Source organism: Rhinichthys klamathensis, unplaced genomic scaffold, assembly GCF_029890125.1.
Source record: "Rhinichthys klamathensis goyatoka isolate OS25496 unplaced genomic scaffold, OSU_Roscu_1.1 h1tg000206l_1, whole genome shotgun sequence".
Classification (NCBI taxonomy): Eukaryota; Metazoa; Chordata; class Actinopteri; order Cypriniformes; family Leuciscidae; genus Rhinichthys; species Rhinichthys klamathensis.
This window is the reverse complement of record NW_026606731.1, coordinates 2,485,904-2,508,701: the sequence shown is the minus strand read 5'-3', so window position 1 is coordinate 2,508,701 and position 22,798 is coordinate 2,485,904. Positions and strand designations below refer to the sequence as shown.

Genomic DNA, 22,798 nt, shown 5'->3' with positions numbered 1-22,798 from the left:
GCAGAAACCTTTTATCCCCATATTTCAAGTTATAGTTTTTCCATGAATATTAAATGCTATTTTCACCAGTAATCACAGTAAAAAAGGAATGGATTAAAGTTTAAACAGCAAAAAAAAAATTGAGCTACTACAACATTAAACACAGATAAAGTGGTAACAGTGGAATCACTGTTTTACTCCAAAAAAGCCAGGAATAAAAACATTATTACATTATTGTGGCTTTATTTGAGAAATTGCTAAAGTGCAATGAACAACGTGCCCAAAATATAAGCTATTGAGGAACACATACTTATGATCTACAACTTGCACTTCAACTTGCCAGTGCAACAACAAGATGCATATTATTTGTAAACACAAACATCAAACAACCCTGTCTATCTTTAACTTGTGCAAACTGCAAAGTTGCAAACATTCTGAAACAAAATAATAAAATAAATAAATAATATGGTGCATTGAACATAGGTTGTTAGGAATGCATACTTGAATATAAAGTATGAAACAAACATGACACTTGAAGTGTGTTGAGCATAAAAATGAATAAGACAATTCCTGAATATTGTAAACAATTTGGTCTTTCAATGGTTAGTTCGGTATTTTACACTTAAAGCCCTGTTTTAAGATCGTTTCTGATGAAATAGAACGGTTAAGATTGAAATTTGGACAAATGCTGTTGTCCCGAGAATTTTAGGTTTACCCCCCACCTACACGTCTATGTGCACTGGAACAATCATTCATAAAACGCATTAAACTTTAGTTTACAAAGACGTGAAACTCACCGAGCGGTCAGGGGTGTTCACTGATATGCTCACACAAAAATCGCTGCAAAAGATGCTTTCCAACAGGTTTTATCGTAGTTTTTGTCCGACTCCATTGACTTGACTAAACTACGATAAAACCTGTGTTGTTGTTGCGTTGAATCTGGTGCGCGCGCGCGGCGGCCGGGTGCTGCGCGTAACGTTACCCAAAACAAGGATAGGAAACGGCAGCATTGCTGATACTTTTTTTTTTAGCTTAATACAGACAGATTGCACGCAAAACAGGCAGAAATGACATGCATTGTGAACGTCAGACTTATTATCATTTTCGTTCCGTCTCGTCTCGTCAACGAAAACTCGAAAACGTCTCGTCATGTTTTAGTCACCTTAGAGCCATTTTTAGCTAGTCATCGTCGCGTTATCGTCATAAAAAAAAAAGTGCGTCAACGAAATCATTTCGTTACCGTCATCACTGACGAAAACATCATTGAGCTAGCCTATATGTGAGTGTTAATATTTAAAACCATTTTTATTCCTTAGCCTATACTACGCAGATTAAAACATGGTCACGTAATGCGGGGGTGGATAAATAAATTATAGGATTTTTATAATGTCGCAGTCACAGATAGTTGTAGCTAGCCTACATGTTAACCAGTTGACACTTATCAGAAAACATGAATCTTTTAAAACTATAACATAGGGCTTTACAGAACCATATATAGGCCCTCATTTTATTAACAGGTAAACAACAATGAAACATGAGTTTATTTTGCACTTTGTAGCCTACCAAATAATGCACGCATTGGACAACATCTCGTTAAAAAATGAAACAAAAACGGTCGTGCTTTAAAAATTAAAATCAGCTGCTATTAGGCTACATTCTTACAGTGATTTATCATCCTTAAATAAAATCCCGAGTTTGTGCTGATCCACCGATCCTGATAGAAGTATAAAGAAGCCAAGTGAATGACGCGCTATAATGTAAAACATTCACTGAAGTATAGGCCTACAGGTGCTGTGTCACCAAGAGTTCGTTTTTAAACAATAACTTAATCTATTCTGTGTCTTAAGTACAATAAAACAGCAATAGATCTTAACTAAAATTACCATGGTAAACCGATAAGATAGCCATACGATTAAAGTATTTAATAGTTCTTTAATACGGCCAAATCATTCATAAAATCGTACTTAAAGGAATGCGCATCCTCAGACCTGAATCGTCTACACCAATAAGATTGCGGTATTATAAACCAATAAAGTTGGGGGTAGGCGGAGCGACACGTGTCGCCCCGCCCAAAAGTGTCGCCCCGCCCCATCGTCCAGACTGCACTCTGGGGTACTACATCTGCTCCGGAGGGCTGCGGTCGCCGGAGCTGGGACGGAGTCGGAACGCAGCCGTTCCGCAGTCAGTGAAAATACACACATTGACTTGAATGGAAACCTATCGACTCCGCCGCCGTTCCGGAGCGGATCCGCAGCCGTTCCGCAGTTGGTGGAAATTGGGGGTTAAGCCTGTTTTATGCTTCTGCGTCGAATCGACGGCGTACCCCCGCAGACCTCTCTGCGTCGCCGCGAACCCCTCTCCGACCCCTCCGCCGTAGCTCGACGTGCACCTCCAAAAAATTGTAACTACGCGTCGAGGCGACGCAGACCACAAGGGCTGTGATTGGTCAGATACATCATTTCGGTTACATAATCAGAAGGTATTAGCTTTCGATTCGAATTTGTTCGTTTTAAAGTGGACATTTCAAGCTTTAGCCTACATAGGCTATATTTTGTTTCAGTTATCGCGCTTCAGTTCACGGAGACCATGAAAGCGCGCCTGATTGTTTTATTTTATTTTACAAAACCACAACGTTTTCTTGTTATTGTGAGTTTACGCAAATAAAAGTAGTTGCGAATAATGTATTATTATTTTCTGTATGACCAGAAATGATAGAGTATTTTAAGTTGTTTCCACTGTTGATAGGAAAATGCAAGTGTTCACGCCAGCGCGCCTATCCCTGCCATCCAGTGCACAAACCGCACAAACACTTGGACATGCGTCAAAATCTTGTGTTTATTTGTGATAATCTTAGCCCCGTATTATTATTGCCCAACCTGTATTTTGAATAAGATGTGACGAATTGCTTTGTTCCTTTTTTGGATAAAAGCGTCTTCTACATATGTAGCCTAATAAATGTTATAATAATGATGATAATTATTATTGTTATTTGCGGACACGGACCCCAAACACACCGCGTCTTCTAAGTCAGGTGACTGTAAATGCGCAAAACCTTCCATTGCAGTTTTGCTAAATATTTTGCGAGCATAAAATCTTTTTTTGCGATAAACGGGAGTTTATGCGAAATGGACGTGGTTCCATTACGAGATTTCATATTGAACAGCATGATTTTCTGTACAATATTCTCTCTCTCTCTCTTTAAATATAAATTAATTAATAATTCATTATTTGGAGAAGCAAAATAAAAAAATCACTATCCGCTCTTGGTACCTTATTGTATTGTATAAGTTACTTGGTAACAATATTTTACTGTATTTTTAAAGAATTTCTGTAAAAAAAGAGAAAATAGCAGATGGCCACAGTTGCTATGGTAAGATTGGTCAGTAACATTTTTAAGGAGGAGCTTAGCAAAGGGTCAATTAAAATGTATTCTGATTATTATTAGTAAATATATGAATCATTAGTGTCTTTTATCTGTTGCTGCCTTATTATAAAAGAAGGCTCATTTTGTGCTTTGTTTCTGTACACAAGAATGAGCAGGACATTGTAAAGAAGCCCTCAAACAGATTTCATGACCATAAATAATGCACTCACAGGCAAACACTGCACCCAGTCAAACACGTTTCACACCTACAAAAGTTTGATTATGACGGTAAAAAAGGTATTTTCAAATGTCATGGTCTTAAAAGAGGCAGAATTTGACCTAGAAACAGAAAATGTGCATCACACTTTCTACATCCTCCCTCACGCCATTACACACATCCATACACATGCTGAATTACATCCTCAGCTCCAGTCACACAGACACGTGCTTGAATGCCATAATTGGAACACACACATAAAGCTGTGCCCCAGGACTGCTGGCGGGTGTGTTGCTCTTTGAGTTAGTGTTCACGTTCATGACGCCCGTGGGTTATGAGTGGGAAGAGACTGACAGCTGCTGTTTGTTACACAGCTACAAAGGACAAAAAAACTGTGTGTAATTGCTAGTGTTGCCACCACAACCACGTGTAACTTGCTTCATACTGTTGTAAAACCAATTTTAAAAATGCTTAAGATGTTAATTACATGGTTTCCGCAGCTTTCGACCAATTCTTTAAATCATTTTACTGTGTTTTTGATCAAATGAATGCAGCCTTGGTGAGCAAAAGAGACTTCTTTCAGAAACAAAAATCTTATTGACCCCAAACTTTTGAACGGTATATTTTGAAATTAAAAAATGAATTAGGTTTTGGAAATAGATAGGTGTTTTGCAGACACTGTTTTGATGTGAAGCAAGTGCCATCTCATCTATAAATTCAATTTATCTGCACAGCGGGTGTTTGTGTAAGAGAATGCAAGGACACTTCAGTGAGAAGGCCGCAGCACCTCTAAACTCAGACTGTCATATTGTTTTAAAAGAGCACTAGATGTTATGCAAGGTCATAACTGTCGTCATAACAGGCCATTATTTAAAAACAAAAATCAAGCTTACATTCTGCGCTTATAAATGGCTATAAAGGTCTCAGCATGATGTATGCAAGTGCTTCTCCTGAAGGCATAGAAAAGTGCATTCAAATATGTGATCAGGATGGCAATTATTTGTTCAATAGGTATAGTTGAAATATGGAACAAAATTGTTCTAAGTCTAGGTTTTAGGTAAGAGAATTGTGGCTTATGGTTGCCATGTATTTAAATGTATTTTAAGATAAAATAATGGTTTATTATAATAATTGTGAGATCTGCTGTTGGCTCTTCTCTGCTTTGACTGGAGCCAATGGAAAGCTCAAGCTGCGCTGTGTCCAGTAAGCTGCCTTTCCTATTGTTAGCTCATAGAAATGACTGCAAGCCTTCCTATTGTGCAATGAAGCAAGCAGCCAATGGAAAAGAAAAGCTTGTTGAATGTGAACCATGCTTTTCTGCTCTGTGTAATTTGCCTGCATGCATACTTTGTATTGAAATGCTGAAATTTAAGGCTCCATTCAGATGTTTCTTCTGATCTTTCGGGAATATAAAAGAAGACACACTCAGAATCGGTTGCTCTAATAGAGATGATGAATATTGCAGGTTTTATCTTTCTACTAACAAGATTTATTAAAATATAAAAGCTCTGGATAAAGAAAAAAATAAGGCTGCTGTGTGTAATTTCTTTGCACTAAAACAGCATTACAATTGGCAATTGAGAATTTTTTATGATTAATGCTTTCAACATTTTATTAGTGACCGCAATGATGGTTTCTGTTTTCCAAACAATAGAACCTATTTGAAAAATACTATTGCTTATTGCAATAAACGTATTCTTCAGGTTAAACCCCTTGTGATTAAACATGTTGTTATTGTTTATTATTGAGAGCATTTTTGGAATTATATTTGGCACCAACAATGGTGCAGAAATGATACACTGCAGCTTTAAAATGTAAGAAAATGGGGTGTTGAACATGCCAGAATGTGATTTTTTTTAAACATTCTGTCCGTTATAAAAAAAAAGATGAATTATGAAATAAGCATATTGAAACATGTCTAAAACAATCACCATCATTTATTTACAATATATTAAACTGTAATGCAAAATTATTACTTATATCAAGTGGTCATTTATTCAATAAAGAAAATAAACATTAGCTATTTTGAAAGCTAAAATGAATCATACAGATATTTATATATTTTTATATTAATGTGTACAGCCAGCAAATGTTATGTATCTTGAAGCAATGTGATTTAATTCGCCAAAGACATCATTTTTTTTCCATATTAAAATCAATATTGACTGCATAGAAAAGAGGATAAAGTGGTTGACCTTTGCAGAGGGTCTATAAAACGAATACACATGTAAAATACACACGCTGTCTCCCTTTAAAAATCAAAGAGAAGCAATGAGATCCTTTCATTGCTATTATGCTGTTGTTTTATATTTTGGCAGCTTCGCTCAATCCATCAATGCTAGATCATAAATACTACAATGAAAGCAGAACAACAAAACAACAACAACAACGGAAGGCAACAACGGAGTTCGGAGGGGTGCGTGTCCATACAGGTTCAAGTGAGTCTCAAAGCCATTAGGTAAGGCCAAAAATACTGATGAATCCAATGTGACGACATGCTGTAGGGAAGCTGGGATTTCACAGTATCGGTTCTGTCTCCATCTTGTGCTTCTGGTTGCATCACATCAGCACGGAAAGCAAGCTGTTTGTTTATCCAGTATCAGTGGAGTTGGATGAGAAATGGCCACAATGCCCCATATACCCAAGAATATAGGCATTCCCTTGAGAAAGCCAGACATCTACGGTAACCAAAACAAAAAGCCTGAGAACAACGACGACCACAACAAGAAAGAAAAAATGCTGAGCCATATAACACCTACTATGAGCAAGCACCTAGTCAATACAGTCAGAACAGAAAAAGACAAGGCATATTATGGAGAGATGAGAGTCCAGACCCGAGCACCCCAAACCGCTGCTCACTTCTCATATCATTGACCTGATCAAGGTTTTTCCTCTACACATAAAAGATCAAAAAAGTAAAGCGTGAGAGAGAAATAGGCTCTATTTTCATCAGGAGGCATGGCGTACTCGCTCACTTATTCAAGCAAAAAACATGAATTCTTCACCGTATGAAAGCGAAGAGGCAGAGAGAGAAAGATACAAGCAAGTTTGTTAAAAAAAAAACTGTGTGTGTTCAGTTGGAGAGATGGAAAGGAAGGGGTCTTAAATCAGTCCCGCCTCAACTCCCTCCTCTCTTCTGACTTAGAGTCAAGAACGAAAAACTAATTTGAATCCAAAACAAAGCTTTTTTCTTTTTTTTTGATACAATATTTTCTTTGCGTTTTTTTCTCTCTTGGTTTTCTTTTCTTTTAAATCTAACAGAACGGTAAAACCCAGACATTTCTCGTTTACATAGTGCCATGTATCTTTGGCTCAGCCGTGACCATTGCGAGAGGCTGTAGCATGTTGCCCCAAGCAATATCCATTACTGAATCCTGACCGGGGCAAGAACGCAAGCACAGCGTTTGCTTATTTAGAAAGGAAGAGGAAGAATGTCAGAAGTAAAAGCACACAAACAGGAAAGAGTCAACAGTGCTGCGATTCATGTTGCTGTACAAGCTCTAAACACAAAGCACAGCATGTAAAATAATACTACTAATAACAAGTCAAAAGAAATGATGGGTATATCTTTGCCAGAGTGCGTCCCATCATGCTCCTCCTCGCTGAAATCCTCTCATCTGGATCCAAGTTTATGGAAGACACTGATTTTAACTCAAAAGTCTTCCTTTCTGTGAAAGTGAGTGCATGTGGATGTGTGTGTGTGTGTGTTGGGGCAGCTACGCGGTGGTCTCGCCATCGCTGTCATTCAGGTAGCTGCTGCGTTTGTAGCGGGAGCGGTAGGTGCTTCGGCCCACGCTCCCTTCCTCTTTTTCTTCTTCCTCTTCCTCGTCAGATCTGTCAAGGCAGAAGCGTCTGCGACTGGAGGGTGGGCTGGAGGGGGGAGATAAAGAAGCTTTGATTAGGATCAGCTGGTGGAAAGAGGGACCGAAGAGGATAATCTCTGAAGGAATGTTGGGCTATCAAACTTTAGAGGGTGGGGTAACAATATTTAATAGGCCCTATAATTTAGTATAATCTTTGATGATGAGTTAGTGGTGCAATACACACAAATCACATCCAAATCACACCAGGTGTAGTGCCATGAAACGTCACCTTAACGGATTATTGTTAGTGAAGTTGTACAAGCAAACAACAGTTTCATTAGGTAACTAAATTACCATTAGATAAATACTAAAGAGAAAATAATAATACTAATAAGTGAATATGATAGAAATGGTAAGTTACTGTTGGATGCATCAATATTCAAATATGGCTGATAACTGATACATAGTTGATGTTAAAATTCGATAATATATTGCCTAAATAGTTTAAAAATGAAAAACACTAAACTAAAATCAATCCTTATAAATGCTACAAGTTAAAAGTGTTAAATTGATAATAAACTTTAAGTGAGCTTTAGATTACAGCAAAGCTGATCTAAAAGTAAAGTTGGGGAAAATGAGTATTACAATTAAATATCCAATATTGACCAATAGCGGCACATTCAAATTATAATAATAATTTAAATCGGATGATGACCAATATAGTACAGAAGTGTTTGCACAGTCAAGTCAGTACAGAGTTGAATACAAATAAAAGCATCAAACTGTCGACTTCTATAAAAATCTATGGTTCATTTTAAAACAACTTGTAATATTCTTCATGTCTACTCATAATCTTATCAGTGAATTAACATATAAATGAACTGCCCTCTAATTATACAAGAGCAAGCAGAGAGATGTAGAGAAAGCATGAATACCTCACCCTCTTCAAAAAGTCAACGCTAACTTTTTGTGTCACTGAGTCTTATCTTCCCCATAATAATACAAACTTCAGGTTAATTGCTGGCAAGCAGCCCTAACCGATTTTATGTTTAATTATGCCCAAGACCAGAGAAAGAATTTCAAACTGACTTTAGTTACACAGCTGTTATCTTGAGTTAATAAATCACACAAATATTTCAGTGAATGATATAGAACAGTGTCTCTCAACCAGGGGGCCGGGACCCTGTTATAGCTACAAAAATGACTGAAAATGTGTGTGAGTAACAAAGTGAAAGAACACCGTGTAAAGATAAACTGAAGGTAAAGTAATGGTCAAATGCAATGAAAGATATCAGACAGTACTGAGGTACTTGAGTTTTAGTTTAACACCATGCATGTAGCATTCCTTCACCCCACACCAAGCATCACCTACTGCCATCTTTAGTCACTGTCAGGCCTGTACAGGTACTTCATCATAAGATTGTCTACTTTCTTCTTCCTCTTCTTGTCTTCTTTCTTAGACCGTGGTGGAGCTTCTTCAGAGGGGCCTTCAGGCTGCGGCTCGCCCTCAGAGCCTGAGGCCTGCCTGCCAGGGGCTTTCTTGATACTGCTGGAGCTTCTGTAAGAAATAGTGGATGCTCCTGAACTGGAGTCCGACTCCGTGCTAGACTCAGACTCCGAGGATGAGGAGGAAGACGAAGACTCTTTCCTGGACTTCTTCTTGGATTTCTTGCCCTTCTTCTTGGAGCTCTTCTTCTTGCGGTTGTCGTCAGAGCTGTCGCAGCTGTCCGATTCAGAGCTGTGGCTTTTCTTCTTCTTCTTCTTGCTCTTGCCCTTTTTGCTGCGGCTGCTGCGTGTGCTGAGGCTGCTGCTGGAACGCATGAAGTCCACGGCTGAAGCAGAGCGGCGCAGGCTAGAGAAGCGGCCACTGTCTCTGCCAGTCCTAGAGCTGCTGACACTCTTCTTTTCATCCTCCACCTCGCTCGGCTTATCTTTCTCCGCTTCAGAGTCTTCCAAGCTGGTGCGCTTGAACTTAATGGGTTTGAAGCTCAAAACTTCATTAATGGCAGCCTCCAGGTCAGGGTCAAGGTAGTTGCGGTGACTGACTGGCTTGACGTCTGAAACCTCAGGCGGGCTGGAGTCAGTGGTCCGGGCTTGCGGAGGCATGGAGAAGCTTCGGCCGGAGGTGGAGTGAGGGCTGTAAGCGCTGGAGCGAGCCTCGCTGAATGCTACGCTCCGGGCATCATCGTCCACGTCAAATTCACTGAGGCGACAGCTACGAGACAGTGACATTCGGGAGTCGGAACGGCTCACGCTGCCTGGGCTGCGGCGACTCAGGCTGGGGCTGACGGCTGAACTGTATTCACTCTGGCGATCGTCGAGACGAGGCATGCTCCGACGCCGGCTTACCGAACTCATGCGACTCACGCTGGAAATAGCATCGTCATCTAGATCCATCGCAGTCCGACAGGAGGAAACCCGGCTCGGGGCTATAGACGACACAACGGACTCCTTATCAAAATCAGACCAGCGACTGTCCATGCCCTTCCTTGCCCGACTGGCTGCCTCCGAGTAGGCCTGAGAGATGACAGAACCCCGATCGTCAGCATCCTCAGCTTCTTGCTTGGCTTTGTTCTTGCGGAAAGAGGAGAGGTCCTGGGAATTGGATTGTTCTTTGAGAGTGTTGAGGAGCGAACTCTCGTCTCCCTTACCTCCTATGGAGTCCTTCATGTTGGAGCGTTTCCTGTAGCTGAGGGAACTCATGACAGATACAGGCCTGCTGGGTTCTAATTCTTTACCTTTGCCATTGTCTTTCCATTCTTTACCCTCTTCCCACTCTTTTCCCTCCTTTCCGTCAACATTTACAGCATATCTATATGGAGGGGCAGACGGGGTGTGCACAGTGTAGAAAGACAAACAGATGGAGGGAGGAGAGGATAGAGATGAAAATATGAGAATGAGAAAAAACACTGATAAAAACTTAAACGATGAGTGACACCCAAAAAGAGAAATAAAAATAAAATAAAATAGAGGTAGATCCAGGCAGACAGGGCAGAATATAGATGAAAGTTTGATATGACAGCAGAAAATATACAAGGCACTTAAGAAAGACTATAAAGCTTCTGTGATTTAAAATCAATAGTTAATCCATAAGCTCAGGTATCTACATATAAATGTAGACATAAAGATCCTTTTAGGCGAAAATATTTCAGGTAATTGCACAAAAACTGGTGCTGAAATGGACTATAATTCTCTAGCAGGATGATTTATACTAGGAAGAGTGTTTCTGACAGATAGGACTGACTGAAGTGATCAAAATGATTGAAATTATGACTCAAAAGGTCTTAAGGTTTTAAAAGCACAAGAACCTCAAGAGCCAAACTTAAATATTCTGGTAAAAAGACTAAACAGTAAAAATCTAAAGTGTCCACTGGTGGAAAGACCCATTCATTTTCAGCAGAAAGGCGCTGGTAGGCATGCCAACTGGCCAGTGGGCATATCCATTAATCTGCCTGTGAAGCTGTTCCATTTTATAGAAACCTCTGTTATCAAACTGCTGACAATGGGGAGAATAAGCTAGACAATACCAACAGAAAATACCCTTAGCGCTAGCTAATTAGCTTTTCCAAATACCTTTTCTTGCTTGCTGCATTGGGTTTTGTTAAACCATTCTGTGGGATAACCGAGGGAAATGAGGTTACAGTACTGACCTTGAGCTCTTCAGACTACCATCATCTGAAAGGTTCTTGGCAGAGCCCTTGTTTTTGGACAGCCATGACTTCACCCCGTCAACACGGTCCTCCACCTCAGAGTCGGTATCAGAGGCGCCCTCACTGTGCAAGAAGAACAGAGGGGATATCAACAAAATGAACAAGTCGAAACCTGTACATAAATATTGTTAGTAGGAGGAACACAGGGTTTTATGGTAAAGACACAATGTACGGATACATGCGCCAGATCTCTAGTAACCTGGAAAAGGCCTCTGTGTTAGTAAGTCAGACTTAGGCCCCGTCCACACTACTGCGTTTTCGCTTAAAAACGGAGACCTTTTGCTACGTTTGCACCTCCCGTTCACACTAAAACGGCAAAAACGGATGCCCAAAACGGAGAAGTTTAGAAACGCTGCCGATCCGTTTTTCGTTTTGAATCTCCGGAGGGCGTTTTAGTGTAGACGGGTCAAAACGGAGGACTTTAGAAACGATGACGTAGTAGGGGCTCACGCTCGGCTCTATGATTGGGTGTCATCAGTCATGGCGTATATCTTTGCTAGCAGCTGTTGTACAAGTAAATTCTGCATTTTACAACGCTATAACTGCCTCCATGTGCCGGAGTCAAGCTATTATTCGAGCAATCTGTGACAATTCCCGTGTGCAACGGCGGCGTTGACCGTACATGGAGCGTCGGTTTGGGGTTAACCCAGAGCATGGTGGGATAATTTTATCAATGAAGTTGTGTTTACATCGGCACGCGCATGCCCAGTGTTGGTGAAAGGTCACGTGATCCTCGTTTTCAGTCGTTTTAATGTGGACGGAGATCAATTCTAATACGCAGCTAAAACGCTGGTGTGGACGGAGATCGTATTCGTTTTAATTATCCGTTTCTAAACTAAAACGCAGTAGTGTGGATGGGGCCTTATAGTCCAACAACAATATCCTGCAGCAAGCTGGCTCTGTATAATGTGAGGCATCCAAAAGGGTGAGGTCAGTACAACTCCAAGCCAAACCAGAAGAAAGGAGAGCATTGAAAAGAGAAAACCATTCAGACTGTAGCTAAGCAGACAATAGCTCTGTTCCAAAACCTAGGTGGCTGCCTACACAGGCAGAATTTTGAGGGATCATCGACACACTTGCGATTTGAAGGCTTTCAAAAAAAGCAACTTAAAATGCCTAATTTTAGCTAAATCCTAAGGCAGCATTGTATCACAGAAGGCAATGGCACAATGCATTGTGCCAAGCTCATAAATAGATTTCAACACTGAAAAGTAGGCTACTTAATTTAATGCAATTAAACATTATTCGTTTGCTATTCTTTTTATGCTAATTAGATGATCACTTTTAGCTTAGCAACACGCTAACACCAAATTCTATTCAAATCAACCATGAGACGAATATGTTGGTTAAAATTCCCAATGTAAAGGACACAAAATCAGTCATTTTTGAAATTGTACAATGGTTAGCAGGTTACAATACTGCCAGAACTCTTTCAGTTATCTTTTATTATAAAAAATACTGTGATTTAGAGCTGAATAAAAACGGAATTGGGAATTATAGGTAGTGCAAAGCTTGTGAAAGATCCTCCTTAACGAAATGAAATGCTTCAGGCTAATGTAGCCTTCAACTACCATGTTAAAGGACTACATGAAGGAATAGGCCATTTTGGGACTGTAATTATTAACTTGGCTTACCATGCTAGCAATACCATGCATCTCTGGATACAAATGGGTTTGGTAGGGAAGTGTTGCGCTGTCAATAAGAACGAGTAAACACAGTCCGAACGTCCCTGGGAGCAGATGCATTAACACCTCACACAGAAAGCAGCGCTGTGAATCCCAGTCCTGTTTGCTCATTTCTCTGGACCAGATAAAACCATTGAATTTATGTTTGGCTGGATTTGCAAGTCAATGCTTCCCTGCCTCTTTAGATTAGTCTTATCCTTCACTTATCGCACAGCACACCGCACTGAATAACTATGAATTGCCCTTCAAGGACCTAGAGAGCTAAAACACCACAAATATGCACAAAAAAAACCTTTAGAGAAGACTTTGTGATGGCAGATTACGAACTACACCTTTTTCACAATTTTGTTTCAAATTAAATTTGAATAATCATTGTTATTGTCCTCCAGCACTGCAGGAGCCAAATATCTCCCAAAGAAATTATACAATATACAGTAGCTCATTATCCCAGGCGTAGAGAGAAGATCAAAACTGAAGCAGCAGCTGCTTTTCTCTGACATTAGGGTTCCGGTCTGCTTAGCTCTCCGTTTGTGGTATTATGCATATGAGATTATTATATATGCATGGACCCATGAGATAGCACAGATGTCACTAAACACTAACTGTACGCTCACAGTCAGGGTGCTGGAGAGGGTCTAAATCAGAAGATCTGATGCACAACAGTGAATACACTCGGGACAAATGAATTTGTTGTTATATGAGTAGCGCTCTGACGATATGGGTAGGCACCTTACGAGTGTCAGTGTGTATTTCTTCAAGAGCCCTTTTGGCTATTGTGTAAGCCCTAGTGCCCTGGAGGTAAACTGAGGTGAGAACGTTGTGTGAATAAGCCTTGAGCTCTGCTAGCCGGCCCATCGCTAAACAGTAGGACAGCAGGGTCTTTGTAATGAAGCGCTAATGCAAAATGTCACACACAATTTATGTCCTTGACCATATACCATTAGTTAAGCTGCACCTAAGCCCAGGGGAACAAACAAACAACACAGTGAGAGAGGAGAGACATTAATTGTCTGTGACAACATGCCTCCATTGGCTGTACATCTCTGTTACAGGCTATTACATTTATCATTAGCACCTACAGAACTCTCTCAACCCCTCTGTTTTCCTCCCTAGTTTCTGTCTCTCTACGCTGTTTTCTCTCTCTATATCCCCACTCGCTCTTCTTGACCCTTAAATGGGCAAATCTGGACGTTTATATAGTGCAACTGTTTCTTGGTTACATCTCTGACTATTTCTTTAATAATAAAAAAAAAAAACTTGGTTAAAAAGAAAAGAAAAAAAGATAGTTCTTAAAAAAATTATGGTTATTTTCCCTCGTGTCTTCCAGACCCATATGACTTTCTTTTGTGAAATACACATTTTTCATGGCCACAGTTTTCAGTGCAATGGCTGTTAAGCTCCAAAATAACAACACTTGAAATATTTGACTTACTGCAAACAATTTGATTAATTAATCACTTAATGATACAAATGTTAAATCGACTGAGAGCTCTGTTTGTTAATGTATATTCAAGTAATGTAAAAAAATCCCTTTATGCCAAAATCCTCTTTGCACACAAGTCTGACCTCTATCTACACCAGGGTTATTATCGTTATCAAACTAATCATTAAAATTCTATTATCATTATTAAAACTATTAAAACATTTTTGTTAATTGAAATACAGCTGAAATAAATATAAGATGAAAAACTTTAACTAAATGAAAATGTCAAATGATAAAATAATAGATTAACCTAAAATAAAATACAATTTCAAATAATTCATGATGTATTGTAAACAAAGTTTTAAAATAATGTCACTGAATAAAATATACAAGTAATGCTCATGAGAGGGAATATGGAACAACTCTCCTAATTATAGCTCTTTTCAAAATATCTGCTCTCCTCATTTGTCATTCGTTATGCCCTGTCTATTCTCTCATTTGCTCTGGGAAAATCAGAATAATAGGTTCTCTACTAAGGTTTGTATTTACCTAACAATCCTCTTACAGCCAGTCTCATTTACAATAATGCAACATGAACTCCCCAATAGAATAATCCGACCAGAAGTGTCAACATCCCTGCGTGAACCCAAACAAACATTTCTGGAACAGCATATCCATCTAAACCTGATAAGTAATGCACAGACTGTCCATTAGCTTTTAATACTTTTTCACATGATGTAATAAGTGGTGCTTAGAGCTTAAGGGTTTTTAGACCTGGAAAACGCTTTAAGTGGTGTACAGTGTGGACCATGGACTATAGACAGGGGAATGAAATGGCTCGACGCCAATGGCTGGTACTTTGTTGAAGGCTGTTGCCAGATGAGTTGGGGGGCTTTTTGTAGGACATTTGAGGGTTATTCATTATTTAGCCATCATGGTTGAAAGATTGATGAGGAACACGCCTTTCTTTCCTGCCTTAAGAGGCTGCTAAGTCCCAAGAACAGAAGTGTGAATTATTCAAAAGAGTGAGAGAAAGGCAGGTAAAGGAAGGGTGAGAAGGGGGGAGGGCAAAGCAACCCCTCACAGATGTTTGTACAAGGCCCTGCAGTATCCAACAAGTCTGCAAGTAAAACCTTCTGGCTCTCGAGTTAGATAGCCAGGGGATCGCCCATGGTCTGGACCCTGTGGACATGTAACTACACCTGACCTCCACTCAGAATGCTTCTTATCCAAAGTATCCAAAAGTTCAGTTTTACAAAGCAGGGGGTTCAGGGTGGGGGAAATCGCCTCTGCGGAGGGTAAATAATTGGGAACCATACTTGGCTTGGAAAAAGCATGCAGTTTGTAGTATGCATACATTATGAGACATCGTGCATAAAAAGGAGAAAACCAAATGTGTGATGTTAGTTGTCATGCCCGGAAGTGTGATGCAGTATCAACATGATGCTGCCAGTCTTTTGTTGAGTCGAAATCGAGATTTACAGTACAGAATATTCCCTATTCTGTATTACATTTCTCAAAAATGACTGCATGCATACTGCATCATCTTCCTATGAGGGCAAAGGAGAATCAAAATATGTTAACTTAAGTTCAAACTTTAACTCCTTACAGCTTGTTCTTTCGTTTCTGATACTTAGTCACCATGTCTTGTAAACTGGAGGTAGGAGGGGAATGAAAAACAAACATAAAAAACAAGCAGAAATAAGTGAGTTTCAAATGGAAACTTAATAAACATGAAAAGAACAATGGCTGTAAAAAAATAAAATAAACACAAGAAGTCATGGTCTTAAAAACACAGATTGTAATTGAATATTTATCATGTCTGGTGTAAACGTTTTCTAGCGCTACATATTGCTCAAGATGTTTACCCAGAATGCTGACCTTTTTCTAACTTCTGCTCTGCGTAGTCCATTATGTAAGTATAAGCACGGCACTATTTACTGTTATTAGGATGACTGGAGTTCTTCCACGCACATAAGCGAGCAAATAAACTTAGCTCTGCGCAGTAAGGTCACTAAGAGAAGCAGAGCGGCGCGGAATGAGGGTGAACGGAGATGACTTCCTCTGACAGATGAGACCAACTACATAAAAAAGGAGCTCCAAATTATGTGCGGCAGTTTTCAAGGCATAAATATTTAAGAGAGTGTGAATAAGAGATGACTGAGACTGAGACTGGCTCACTGATTGCCATCTCCAAAAGCTCAGTGAACAGCGCATTCATCCAGATAGTGTCTTCTCTCTCTTTCTATCTCTTTTTTACCCACTTATGCACATGGAGAAGCTCTCCTGAGGTCTGCATTAAATAAAGAGCCCTCAGAGCAGCAAGTGTTACCTGTTGATGAGATCCTCATTGTCGTCACTCTCCATCTCATCCTCGATAGCAGCCTGGAGATCTCCGATCCTCTTAAAGGCCAGCTTGAGGTCCGCCTGGAGACTCTGGTTGGCTGCTTCCAAACTCTCAATATCCATTTCCTAATGAGACAGGGTTAAATTTACAGCCTAACTAATGAGGTTCTCATTTCTGTCTTTTTCTACATTTAGATTACCTTTGCTACCGTCATATAATGCTCGCTTAATGTTAATGTTAAAAACATTATTCATTTAATATTTAACACTGATAAATCTAATCAAATGAATATCCATATTTCATACTGTACATTAATAATGTTGAAATGCCTAAATTCACTTGTTTTTTGAAGACAAAATAGTATAGAATTGTAATATGGACGTTATGTATCGGTTGTTGGGGACACAATTAAAATAATAAGCGATTAGTCTGTATTAGACAGCATTTCAATATTACAGCATCCTTAGTATTTAGTGACATATTATTTATATATTTATTTTGTAATTGACTACTTCAAAAGAAGATTCAACTTTCAAAAAAAGAGACCAAATGTATCAGAATACAATGCTTTGTTCAAAGGTTCCCTTATGTTATTTGTCTAAATTGATTAAATACAATTCTGCATTCACCAACCATTGTGGCCGTGGGCAAAAAAGGTTTTGATTTTGATCCATGAGGTCAGGCACTAATGTCGGTAGTCCTATTCATCCCAATGGGGTTTAGGTCTCTCTCACCTGACTTATGAACCTCATGTCATGTTGGAAGAGAAAAGAGCCCTCATAAAACTGCTGTCAAAATGGTACACACCATTTTTTAGAATATCATTGTTTTCTGTAGTATTAAAATCTGTCTGGAATTAAGAGGTTTAATCAAACCAGTTAACTAGAAGGAAGCTTTATGTCCACATATAGTCACATTTCTGCTTTCATCAATGGATAGCTCACCCAAAAATGTAAATTCTGTTATAATTTACTCACTCTAATGTTGTTCCAAACCTGTATGACTTGCTTTCTTCTGTGGATTTTTTTTTTTGCCATATAGTGGAAGTGAAAAGGCTCAAATATTGTTTTGTTCCCAACGTTCTTCAAAATACGTTATTTTATGTTCCACAGAAGAAAGGAAGTCAAACCGGGTTGGAATGACATGAAGGTGAGTAAATGATGAAATAACTTTAATTTTTGGGTGCACTATCCCTTTAAGACACTTCAGAATGAGAACATCAGTGAAGCAGAACATCAGATCAGGCCCCTCACCAGCTCGTGTTTCTTGCGGCTGGCTTCCGATTCCTTCTTAGCCAGCTCGGCCATCTCCTCCTTGATGTCTCGAATCTGCCTGAGGAGACGCTTGTTCTGCTCCTTCTCCCGGTTCTCGCTGGCACTGCGTTGGTCTCGTTCCTCAGTCAACTTCTCTAGATTCTCTTTCAGCCTCGCTACAAGACTCTGAAGAAGATGCAACCATTTATTTACCACATATATGCAGCAATAACATGCACTATCGCTTAAGTGTTTCTGAACCCAACCCACTGTGGTTGTTTACCAAATCTAGCAAGTCTAGCGCTGATATATGCAAGATTGTCAAGCTATGCATATGGTGTGAAACTCTAAATAACTTCCATAGCAACTTATCTGTGATTTTTCACACCAAAGGTGGGCTGCATACTGGCATGGAAACACAGAAATATCTACATATTAAGAAAACAGAGATTCTTTACAGCTACGGATGGGCATGGTTTAAGCAAGCTGCCCCTAGAGATAACATTGCCCAAGCCTGCGCTGAGTTATATGTCCAACAAATCAGTAATAATAACGCTTTTCAAAGCGCTTCTGTTGACAGATTTGGCTGTGGGCGCAGTAGACGTTTGTAATTTGTACAGAGTGCCAATTGTAATTCTGCAGGTGAGCAGGAGCACCCAACAGAGATGAACGGTGAAGAGGACCGGCTGCTGGAAAATGTCACGTAAGGAGCAAAAAATCCATCAAATCAAACAAAACAAAACACTGAAATAATATGCATTAGAGAAAACACATTTTAATTACGCTAGCTGTGTACAATGCAAAAGCAGATGACCTGCTGGCTCCAGCAACAAAATATATCACACATGAAATGAAATGTAGATTTCCTCTCTAAAAGGGGGACTGACACTGTCGATTTGAAAAACACAGAGAGGGGACAGAAATAATCCACATTCAATTTGTAGTGCCTTTTTGTTAGAGAATTGTAAAACACTTCTTGTACAAGGGTTAAAGGTCTATAAAGCGGTGGGACAATGAGGAGAGGCCTGGCGGGTGTGTAGATTAACTTTATCCTTATCCAACACTTCAATGCCTGCGCACTGACCTTTTGACACTTCCAGCACCCAGCCTACTCAGCCCACATAAGCACATGCATCCTGCCAACTTACCTCCAAGCGTTTGACCTGTGTCTTCTCGAACTCCAGCTTGGTCTCTAGCTCACGGATCTTGGCCTCCTGCCGACTGACCAGAGACTTGTCCACCATGGACTGCTCTTGGAACTCTAGCTGACTCTGCAGGGCCGTGAGCTGCCAAACACACACATACAGAGTGAGAATTCACACATACACTGAGAAAAACAAAATCAATCGTTATTTTACTGAAATCCTAACTGAATTTAGCTGAATTTAACTATTATATGCTAATAAAAGCCCCTCACCTCAATGGGGTGTCTTTAACAAGGCCTACCTGGTTTATCAACCTTTCAAATAGCTCTGCCGGTTTACATTAAGTGAAAGTCAAACCCAGTTCAAACCAGTATAGAGCTTCTGATACTTAATTATACATGGTGATAGTGTTTGAATAATGGATTTGAGACCTGTCTTTGAATTTCTCTTCAAAGAAATAATCCTATCATTAAAGACTCAAATGCTGAAAGGGGCGGAGTTTGATCCTATTATTAAAGACTCAAATGCTGAGAGGGGAGGAGTCTATTTCTATCATGAGGTGCAGAGTCTGACCCAATCATTAAAGACTCAAATGCTGAGAGGGGAGGAGTCTATTTATATCATGAGGTGCAGAGTCTGACCCAATCATTAAAGACTCAAATGCTGAGAGGGGGCGGAGTCTGATTCTATTATTAAATAATCAAATGCTGAGAGGGGATGAGTCTATTTCCATCATGAGGAGCAGAGTCTGATCCTATCATTAAAGACTCAAATTCCGAGACAGGCGGGTTTTGACGGTATCTCATTACAGATTCCAAAGCTGAGAGGGCGGAGTCAGACCTTGATCTCATACAAGAGTAAACAGTTGAAAGGGTGGAGCCTGATCTTGAGCTCATGAAAGAATAAACTATTTAAAGAGGAAGAGTCTGATTATTATCTCCATATTGTAAATTTGCAGTGCAAGTAAATTGACCTTAAGCAGAAATAAAACAAAACAGGAGCTGATATCTACTTCACTCCACTTGCAAGTAACAGTAACTTTGTGAATATGCATTTCCATACGGATGCCAAAGTGAATTCACCTTCTCCTGGACGTCCTGTTTCTCCTTCATGGCCTCCTCCAGCTGGGCCTGCAGGTCACTGATCTGGGCCAGGTTCTGTGAGGACTGTACAAGAACACACCACAGAGGGGTCAGAGTCTTCTACACACACCATAGGATACATAATCTGAACCTACAATTCCTTTATTTTCATCTACTTGAAGTGATCTAAACACAATTTTTGTGCTATATACATGATCCGTAAGTATGCACATTTTCTGTTTGTATGAAATATTCATATGATTGTATACTGCAAAATTCACCACAACGCATCTATTTCATTGTTTAAAAAGGTGGACAACTGGACATCCAGTATTTCAAATAATCTGCAAAATAGTGTATTATCCCTCATTTAACTGGTGCATACGGTCCTATTTACCATTTAGAAAAACCAGCAAGCAGTGCACAGTGGAAGGGGAAAATATGCATGATGGCATGTTATTTTGGTGATATATCTTACAGCACATTGCAAACCATTTAGCTGCTGACAGACAAGCAATCTTATGGTCTGTTAATGACATCTCACAAAAAATGGCAGCAATAAATAGCATGTTAACAGAAGCATGAGTGAAATGGAGCCTCAAATGGAATCTGAATGCCTCAAGTATGAATGTGACTGCATTTTAAAACCTGATATACCCATAAATGAACCATAGAGTTGAAGTAAACCCAAGGGAACAGGCTGTTCCATTGGAGAGGATCTGTTTACTTAGAATCTGTGGAGACACATCACTCATCTCTACATAGCTGCCATTGCAGCATGCTGTGTTTAAAACACTCTTAATGACAATCAACCCACACACTCAAATAAATGACAATCGCTCCAGCGACACTTTCCCACTGGCACGAACGACCAATCAAAGGCAGAAATACAGAGTGGTCCATCTGCACACACTAAATGACGCTGTAGATTTGATTTGCATGATGGAAGTATGTTGCTGAGAAACAGCAATGAATCATACTGGAAAAATTCAGAAATGTTGGAATGATGTAGCATGCAATACGCTCAGTGTCAAAAAATAAATCATTGAAAAGGACAACACAACTGTGAACAAAAATGCGTTTTAGGCTTGTTTCACGCTGCTCCTGATATGCAATAGCACTGTGAATACTGTGAATGCTGTAACCTGTTCAATATATTCAACACAATAAGTACCCACTGCTTTTATTTTGCAGTGTGAAATAATCCCTAAATTTATAATAGTGTGTTTGTGTGTGTGTGTGTGTGTGTGTGTGTGTGTGTGTGTGTGTGTGTGTGTGTGTGTGTGTGTGTGTGTGTGTGTGTGTGTGTGTGTGTGTGTGTGTGTGTATGTATATATATATATTACAGTTCTTCTAACCCTAATTGATGGAGTGTGTAGCTTATCATTTCCATGCAGGGATGACAATGTCAAGATTCATCAGGCTCAAATTGTGAAAGAATGGTTAGGAGGGCGCATGAAGAATCATTTTCACACATGAATTGAGACCTTAAATTCTGGAATATATATATATATATATATATATATATATATATATATATATATATAGTATAATAATATATACTAGTATATAGTATAAATAAATGAATTGATATACCAACAATAAATATTTAAAACACTTTTCATATACGATAAACTCGATAATAATAATAATAATATTATTTAAAATATATATATTTTTAAAATACTATTTTAAAAAAAACTAAATTTAACTTCCATGATACAAATTACAAAAACATTTTAATGTACATGTACAGACACATCTACTCTGTGTGTGATGATAAGAGAAAAGCTCTCTGACAGACAGAGACAGTTACCTGGGCAACGGCTGCTTTGTGTTTCTTCATGAGTTCATTCATGTCCTCCTGGTCCTCCTCCATGCGAGACTGCAGGTCATTCTTCTCCCTCTGCAAACGACTCAGCTGTTCCTCAAGCTGCACGGGAAACAAACAATAGAATCAGACAAAAACAAATATGATTTAGCAAATTAAAATGAAAGTGTCTAAACCAAAGTGTCTTTGGTTTAGGCATCAGGGACTGATTGGTTCATGCACAATTTGAGTAATCATTTAGGTTAATGGACTCTTTTCACAGACTGTGATGACGTGCTTCCACAGTTATCAATATCGTAAATATCGTACATGTTTTCATCTTTAATTTTAATTAGGGCTGTCAAATGATTAATCACATCTAAAATAAAAGTTTTTTTACATAATATATGTGGGTGCACTGTGTATAATTATTTTGTATATATATATAAATACACACACATGCATGTATATTTAAGAAAAAAATATTATTTATATATAAAATATTTATATTTATATATAATATAAATTATATATAAATATATATACAGTATATACATGAAAATATTTCTTAAATATATACAAGCATGTGTGTGTATTTATATATATATAAAATAATTATACACAGTGCACCCACATATATTATGTAAAAAAAACTTTTATTTTGGATGTGATTAATCACGATTAATCATTTGACAGCCCTAATTTTAATATAAAAAAATTTTATACACATTTGTAACGCTATACTTTGTGTTTTATTTTCTTTGGCAGTTATGATGAATTTAAAAACAAAACAAATTAACGCTGCTGCAAGGATGTTTCAAATACAATTATACAATGAGTAACGGCAAATTTGACATCTTTCTCTCTTCTGACTGCTGTAATCAATATCTCGATATTTCTTCCCTTTTTTTGGAAGTTGTCGAAACGCTATCATAGATTTTTTTTCTTTTGCTATTGGAGCAAATGGAAATACAAAAACT

At 38.9% G+C, this 22,798-nt stretch overlaps 1 protein-coding gene across 14 annotated transcripts in view; it reads right to left on the bottom strand.

The window, feature by feature from the left end:
• Window positions 1-6,813: 6,813 nt before the first annotated feature.
• myo18ab (myosin XVIIIA b) overlaps window positions 6,814-22,798 on the bottom strand; it is a 109,317-nt gene continuing 93,332 nt past the window's right edge. For 11 of the 14 annotated variants that reach the window (XM_056263431.1, XM_056263433.1, XM_056263422.1 and 8 more), the window contains 9 exons: window positions 21,825-21,941; window positions 20,009-20,092; window positions 18,930-19,067; window positions 17,782-17,967; window positions 16,514-16,653; window positions 15,791-15,835; window positions 11,014-11,136; window positions 8,736-10,175; window positions 7,303-7,430 (listed from right to left, as the gene is read on the bottom strand). In XM_056263431.1, coding sequence (XP_056119406.1) covers window positions 8,744-10,175; window positions 11,014-11,136; window positions 15,791-15,835; window positions 16,514-16,653; window positions 17,782-17,967; window positions 18,930-19,067; window positions 20,009-20,092; window positions 21,825-21,941 — 2,265 coding nt within the window. In that variant the 3' untranslated portion in view covers window positions 7,303-7,430; window positions 8,736-8,743. Of the gene's footprint in view, window positions 7,431-8,735; window positions 10,176-11,013; window positions 11,137-15,790; window positions 15,836-16,513; window positions 16,654-17,781; window positions 17,968-18,929; window positions 19,068-20,008; window positions 20,093-21,824; window positions 21,942-22,798 lie in introns of all 14 variants that reach the window. The other 3 variants (XM_056263436.1, XM_056263424.1, XM_056263434.1) reach the window with 2 other exon arrangements.